Raw genomic sequence first — 7,823 nt, 5'->3', positions numbered from 1 at the left:
TGAAGTAAACACCATTCACCTACATATTTTGTGTAATTATTCCTTTATGTTGTAGTTGTATATTGCCTTTAAATTCAAGTGGTGAATATGCAATTGAGTGCTTTTTATATGTAAATGATTCTGGGGTTCTGGAGGTGAAACAGTGATTGTAAGAAACTAATAGTTTACCATCTAGTTTATGTAAGCACAGAGTCAACTACGTCAATAATTATAAAACAAATTATGATAAATGTGTGCTAGCGTAACCATTTTATTTGGCAGGCTAGGACAGGTTATTAAGGAAACAAACACACCCACAATCCCAATGGCCTAATAGGACAAAAGTTTATTATTTGTGAGTGAGGGGTCTGTCTTGGCCCTGATAGGTCTTCCAGGACAGCTGGCCACAGAGCCATGGCTCAGCATTCTGGTCTCTGATCATGAGGCCTCCACACAGATGCATTGTTTTCACCATGGCCACTGGACAGCAAGAGTGTCCACGTGTCCACTACTGTACTTCCAATTAAATGCTTCTACTTCAGATGTAACCCAAGTCACTCTGTTCACATGTCTCTGTCAAAAAATAAGTCACATCACATGGCTGTAACTTCAGGAAGGCAGAGAGAACTACCTTCCCATGTAGTAATATTTATAAACGTAGATAAACACAGAAATAAAGAACAGGTCAAGGGCTCCAGAGCAGGAAGCAACACTATTTAGCTTGTTATACATTTGAAGACTGTATCTGTTTTCCTGTCAATCAATGAAAGTTTATTCTCTGTTGTTTGAATTTATTATGCCAGCAGGAACTGGCCGTTCCAAACTCAAATCCTAACCCCAACACTGACTGATGTGGCCGGTCTGTAAGGCTTCTTTAATTGACCCATGACATTATTCCTTTCTTTCTCTTTCACAAGCCTCAGATAAGCAGCCCTGGGAAATGAGATCTGTGCAAGAGAGCTTCAGCTAAGGTCTTAGGATGGCTCTGTCCATGTTTCCAGGTGTTTCACTGCTCCTTGAAGATTTGGGTTGCATTGTGGACAGAGGTTTTGTAAGTGTTAAAATAAATGACTTAAACCAACCAATAACATCTTCGTCTTGGAGCTTAGGTGGTTACTAACAAGAGGTGTACATGGTGGCCCCAGAAGTGCAGCATTTGTGACCATGTTGACTTTGCATGAACAAGAAGCAAAATGACCATAGGATGTTAGAGAGAGTAAGAACAACCATTAAATATGAAAACAAGAGAAACCGGTGTTTTCATTTTTCTTCTAAGCAGCTGGGAATAAGTAAGTTGAAGCTTTCCCCTTTTGTTCTGTTTTTCTCTTACTCATTCCTTATCATTCAGCAAGGGCAGAAAGGGAGTCTGAGAGTTCTTCCAGGATGGTGACACATTCCTGTCACTCCAGGACTTGGAAAACTGAGGCAGGAAGATGGAGTGTTCTAAGTCAACCTGTGCTGTACGGGAAGGAGACTTTGTCTTAACCTAGAAACAGCAATAACAAAACCAGTTTAATTTGCTAAAATGGAAAACATAATTATATTACCACGGTTGTGCTTTAAAAATAAAATAAAACGTTAAATTATTCCTGAAATGCTTTTTGAAATATGTATTTTCATACATAAAAGGGAAGAAATGTATAATAGTTCTGAAGTGGGGATACGTAAAGAAGTTTAACTTCTTTATATTTTAAGAAGTTAGCTTCATGAAGAAACGGGAAGATTCATATCAAACAGTGTTAAAGTTTAAAGTGAATATTACAATTAAACTAGTTTGTCATAAAATTGTCATTGAAAACACAAGCAGTGCTCGAGGGTAGGAAAAAAGGATGCAGAATATAGTAATATTCAGGCTTTAGAGGGAATAAAACCAAGCAAAGATTGCTTAAAAAGAAAAAAAAAAAAAATCCCTGTGCCCCCACTGAGAGTGGCCCCTCTCCAGGGGGCAGTAGAGTCTCCAGGAGAGGAGAGAGGCCGTGCTGGTCCGGGAAGTGCCCGTGCCAGGCTGGGTACGGCTGCCCCCTGAGGCGAGGTGAGGGGCGGAGGCCGGAGGAAGAGGCTGGGAGGCGACCTCAGATCGGCTGCTGCAGGCAAAGCTCTCCGGATAGGCGGCAGGGCTGCAGGCGGCTTTAAAGTTGCGGCCTGGGAGGAAGGAAGGAAGAAACGAGGGAGGGACTGGAACCCTGGAGGAGGAGCAGCTATCTGGGCTGCAGAGTCAGCGGCTGGAGGAGCCGCCCGCGGGAGGCCACGCTTGTTTTTGTTATTTTCCATTGGGATAGTTCTCCTGGACTGAGCGGGCCGCACCCCCGCGCCCCCGACCTTCCAGGTGACAGCCGGTCACCCTGCTAGCAGTCAGCTCCGCCCCGAGTCACCCTTTCCCGCCCACAGCCCCACTCTCCGCCCAGCCTTCCAGTGCCAGCGCTGGGCGAGCGCGGCGGCGGCGGCCGCAGCGGGCTGCAGGAGCGGGAGCAGGAGAGCGCGGCCAGCCGGCGTGGTCCCCGACCCCGAGGACGGGCGGCAGGAGGACAGGCGGCTCCGCAGGCGCGGGCTCCAGGAAGGAGGATGCGCGGGTGAGCCTCGGTCTCCCGCTAGTCCACTGCGCTGCAGCCGGAGCCTCCTAGCCGCGCCCGGGAAAGTGTCGCATGGGGCAGGGCCGCTGAAGCGCGGACTTCAAGGGCTGGTGGCACCAAGGCAGGCGCGGGGGCCTGGGGCGACAGCTGGCAGTTTCCGCGGCGCCTGCACAGGGAGAGTTGGGGGGCGCGGTGCCCTCGCTAGGCGCGAGTTATGGAGTCGCCTAGCTGCATTCAGGATGAGCCGTTCCCGCACCCTCTGGAGCCCGAGCCGGGCACCCCACCGCAGCCAGGTGCCCCCAAGCCGGGTGACAAGCGCTTCCGGCTGTGGTACGTGGGAGGGTCGTGTTTGGATCGCAGGACCACGCTGCCCATGTTACCCTGGCTCATGGCCGAGATCCGCCGGCGCAGCCAGAAGCCTGAAGCGGGTGGCTGCGGGGCTCCCGCGGCCCGCGAGGTGCTCCTGGTGCTCAGCGCGCCCTTCCTGCGCTGCGTCCCCGCGCCGGGTGCCGGGGTCGGCGGGGGCGCTGGCTCCGGGACTGTGCAGCCCAACACCGGGGTGTTCATCTTCGAGCACAAGGCGCAGCACATCTCGCGATTCATCCACAACAGCCACGACCTCACCTACTTTGCCTACCTGATCAAGGCGCAGCCGGACGACCCCGAGTCGCAGATGGCCTGCCACGTTTTCCGAGCCACCGACCCTAACCAGGCAAGTCTCGGGCGCCCGGGCCGGGAGCAGAGCCGCCGGGGCTGGCGAGGCAGAGACCCTGCTTGGATCTGTCTTTGGATCGGGCTGCTGGCTCGCAATCCACGTGGCGCGCTTGGGTGCCTCTGCCCCTCTCGCCCGGCATTTGGGATCTGGGAGTGGGAGAGAAAGCAATTGGTGGCTGGGTTAGCCTCGGGATCTGCTGGCTGGTCTGAGAGAAGACGCAGAGTGCTCCTGGGACACTGGGGGAGAGGGCAAATCTGCTCAGGACTCAAGGAAAAGAACGGGTCCTAGGAGGAACCTGGTGACTGGTGCTGGCTTGCCAGGCGTTCTCCAAGGACTGCGTGTGTGCAAGTGTGTGTTTATTAGAAGTGGGAGACCCCCACCCCACCCCCACCCCCGCCCTGCAGCAATGGTTCTCAGTCTCGGTAGTCCTGCATTTATACCTGTTTGTCTGGCACGTCACTGTCACCAAAGTTCCTCCAGGTGTCTGTGACTGGGCAGTGTGATTTCAAAGCAGAGTTTAGGGTTGGAGTTAGAACTGTCAGATTGTCAACCGAGTGTGATTCTGCGAATTTGAAGTCAGAAGAACTTTGCTGTTGTTTTCTCACCCACTAAGACAAGTTCGTATGAGAGTGACTTAAATTACTGTGATAGAAGAGGTTTCAAATGTCATTTTAAAAAGTATTTTAAGTTTCTAGCATAGTGCCCAATGTTTCCCCAGAGTTTACTAACTCGAAGTGTTCTGTTACTAAACGAAACCTTGACTTTCTTAATAAACACGTGCAGGTCTAGCTAACAGTGATTCTCAACCTGTGGCTTGCGACCCCTTTGGAATCGCCCATTAGATATTTTGCATATCAGATATTTGCATTACGATTTATAACAGTAGCAAAATTGCACTTACGAAGTAGCAATGAAATAATTTTGTGGTTGGGGGTACTATGGGGTCTTAGCATGAGGAAGACTGAGAACCGCCGTTCTAACAGAAGTAGGGAACTTTTTTAGCATAGTAACTGTGCCTTGGGAAATAGGCTTGGAAGTGTGGAAAGAAGTGTGTGTGTGTGTGTGTGTGTGTGTGCGTGCGTGCGGGAGCGTGGGTGGGCGTCTATGTGTGTATGTACGTACGTATGTGTGCGCTTTGCAACATTAAAGTCCTCATCTCTGTGCTTTTTTTTTCTTTCTTTCTTTTTTTTTTTTTTTTGGTTTTCGAGACAGGGTTTCTCTGTATTGCTTTGGGGGTTGTCCTGGAACTTGTTTTGTAGACCAGGCTGGCCTAGAACTCAACAGAGATCCACCTGCCTCTGCTTCCCAAGTGCTGGGATTAAAGGCGTGAGCCACCAACGCCTCGCTCGTGTGTGTGTGTGTGTGTGTGTGTGTGTGTGTGTGTGTGTGTTCACAGTGATTTAGGTTTTTAGGGAAATCAGTATTCACTAAATATAAATAAATAAATAAATAAATAAAGTCTCAGGTTTTAATACATGGTATCCTTCTGGTAGCTGGAAATTAAGAATAGATGAGAAAAACATCCTAAAAAGTCCTTATTTTACTCTTATTTCATAATTGAACTTTAAAATTATTGTTTGACGATAGCATTCCACAAAAATCCTGTAGCAAAACTGAAGTAAAAGGCAACTGTCTTCAGTTTCTTCATTACATTCTAAAAGAGAAAAATATCTTTTTGTTCATTTTTATTATTTGAAGGTTTATTTTTATTTATCTGTGTGTGGGCGTGTGCGTGCACACAAACATGCTCCCAAAGAGGCCAGAAGAGGGTTTGGGAACCTTTAGGGAGCTGTAGTTCCAGGTCGTTGTACAGGTACTGGGAACCAAACCCTGGTCTTCCGGGAGAACAGGAAGTGCTTTCCACCACTTCTGACCGTGCCAGCCCCCACATGATAAATGCCTTAAACAGCCTGAGAGGGCAGTTACGCTTTTAAAAATTATTTCTTTCAATTTTAAGATTATGATCTCATCACTCCCGCTTTCCTTCTTCCCTTCAAGCTCTCCCATATGCCTTCCTCTTCTCTTCTTCAAATTCATTGTCCCCCTTTTCATTGAGTGTGTGTGTGTGAGTGTGTGTGTGAGTGTGTGAGTGTGTGTGTGTGTGAGTGTGTGTGTGTGAGTGTGTGTGTGTGTGTGAGTGTGTGTGTGTGTGAGTGTGTGTGTGTGTGTGAGTGTGTGTGTGAGTGTGTGTGTGTGAGTGTGTGTGTGTGTGTGAGTGTGTGTGTGTGAGTGTGTGTGTGTGTGTGTGAGTGTGTGTGTGTGAGTGTGTGTGTGTGTGAGTGTGTGTGTGTGTGAGTGTGTGTGTGTGTGTGTGTGTGTGTGTGTGTGTGTGTGTGTGTGTGTGTGTGTGTGTGTGTGTGAGTGTGTGTGTGTGTGTGTGAGTGTGTGTGTGTGTGTGTGTGTGTGTGAGTGTGTGTGTGTGTGTGTGTGTGTGTGTGTGTGTGTGTGTGTGTGTGATACAACTTGCTCAGTCTGTGTAATTACTAGCATGTAAGTTTCAGGGCTGACCATTTGTCATTGGAAAACCAATTGATGCAGTCTTCTCTGGGGAAGATTATTTCTTGCACTCTCTGCATTCCTTAGCTGCCTGCAATTCTCTGTATAGGGTTGAGGCCTCCTGGTGGCAATTTTAATTCGTGTTCACTGTTATGCTTGCAACAGAATACTTCACTACAAATAACTTGGAATTCCCTACCATGGGTGGCCACTGAGGTTGGGTTCATGCTTATTTATTTAAAACTCATTTCACAAATGAAATTGGAAAGTTCCTGAGATTATAACCATCTTTATTGTATTCTAATATAATGTTCTGGCTCTGGCAATAAGGAAGAACACATTACAGTTTCCAGACCTTTAAGAGACTTTTGATAGCTGGCCGTGGTGGCACACGCCTTTAATCCCAGCACTCCCAAAAGCAAGTGAGTTCGAGAGCATCCTGGTTTACAGAGTGAGTTCCAGGACATCTAGGGCTGTTACACAAAGAAACTCTGTCTCAAAAAACCAGAGAGGAGAGAGAGAGAGAGAGAGAGAGAGGAGAGAGAGAGAGAGAGAGAGAGAGAGAGAGAGAGAGAGAGAGAGAGATCTCAGTAGTCGTTACTACGCCCCTTCTGGACACAAGGATTTACACACATTCTTGAATTTACCTCCACCATATATTTAAGTGTTAAGGGCTGAGTGTGCTATTACTTTACAAATAAAATGTGTAGGCTAATTTCCCTTCCTTTATTTCAGAGAAGACAGTGAAAGCCACATGGCTTTTTCATAAAAGAAAAAAAAACCCTTTTTTGTTTATTGTAATTTCCCAGATGAGTTCTTGATTTATGTATATGGATTCTTAGAAAAAAAATTAAGCCAGACATGGTGGCATATATTTTTAATCTCAGCAGTCAGGGGGCAGAGGCAGCCACTCTTTCTGAGTTTGAGGCCAGCTTGGTCTACAGAGGGAATTCCAGGACAGCCAGGGTTACACAGAGAAAATCCCTGTCTTGAAAACAATAAAAAGCAAGAAATTTAAATTAAAATACCACATAATTTTCTCTTCCTCTTTCCTCCCTTTAACCCTTCCTATGTCCTCCTGCCAACCTGTTCTATATACCCCTCACTCCCTTGAAAAATTATGGCTTCTTTTTCTTTGATTATTATTGTTGTATATGTATGCATAAATATACTGTACCACCTGATCAGTCGATTTAGTGTTTCTTTTATTATGTGTATGAGTTCAGAGATGACCACTTGTATTGAGTGACCAGTTAGAGGGCTCATCCTTGAGCAAGACTAATTCTCTCTCAGCAGTTATTAATTCCCTGGAATTCTTTGTGCAGGGATGGGATTCCATGGGGTTTCCCCTTTCTACCTTAGCTTTTTGTTGTTGTTTTTTGTCTTTGCTTTTTGGGGGGGGCAGCATTTCACTGTGTAGCCCTGGCTGTCCTCTCTCTGGAGACCAGGCTGGCCTCAAACTCACAGAGATTAGCCTGCCTCTGCCTCCTGAGTACTGGGATTATAGACCTGTGCCATCACCACCCAGCCTACTTTAGCATTTTTATTGGTATAATTGTTCAGGTCTTGTTTAGGCAGTGGCGTTGTTGCAGTATCATGGATGCTGCTTGTCTGTCATTCTGGTAGACTCCATCTCACAGCAGCATTCTTGGTCTTCTGTCTCTTACAATTTTCCTACCCACTCATCCCAGATGTTCCTTGAGGTTTAGGTGCAGGAGCTATGTCATGGGTGTATTCACTGGGGCTGGGCACCCCACAATCGGTTGTCCTCTGCATTTTTGACCAGTTGTGGTTTTCTGTAACAGTCTCTGTCTTCTGCAAAGCGAAACTGCTTTGATGATGGGTGAAAACTACAGTACGAGGATATCTGTCAGGACAAGGATATGTTGCAGATGCAGTTAGGAATTATGTTGGTCTAATAAAGTGATTATACAGTAGGTTCCCCTTTAAGAACCATGGTCTTACTCACCCTTGGTAGTTGGCTTGGTATGATGTTACTCCTGAGTGTGCCTTAAACTTAATTAGACACCTATTGGTTACCACCAAAATATGTCAACTATTGT

At 46.9% G+C, this 7,823-nt stretch overlaps 1 protein-coding gene across 2 annotated transcripts in view; it reads left to right on the top strand.

Annotated features, from left to right (window-relative positions):
- The first annotated feature begins 2,027 nt into the window (after positions 1 to 2,027).
- The window catches only part of Tbc1d4 (TBC1 domain family member 4), a 161,423-nt gene continuing 155,627 nt past the window's right edge, over positions 2,028 to 7,823 (top strand). The window contains exon 1 of one of the 2 annotated variants that reach the window (XM_027394000.2): positions 2,028 to 3,261. In XM_027394000.2, coding sequence (XP_027249801.1) covers positions 2,764 to 3,261 — 498 coding nt within the window. In that variant the 5' untranslated portion in view covers positions 2,028 to 2,763. The remainder of the gene's footprint in view (positions 3,262 to 7,823) is intronic. The other variant, XM_027394001.2, reaches the window with a different exon arrangement.

This window comes from Cricetulus griseus (genome assembly GCF_003668045.3).
Source record: "Cricetulus griseus strain 17A/GY chromosome 1 unlocalized genomic scaffold, alternate assembly CriGri-PICRH-1.0 chr1_1, whole genome shotgun sequence".
In the NCBI taxonomy this organism is placed as follows: Eukaryota; Metazoa; Chordata; class Mammalia; order Rodentia; family Cricetidae; genus Cricetulus; species Cricetulus griseus.
Note: the sequence above shows the minus strand (reverse complement) of the source record. Positions and strands in the feature narration are given on the sequence as shown.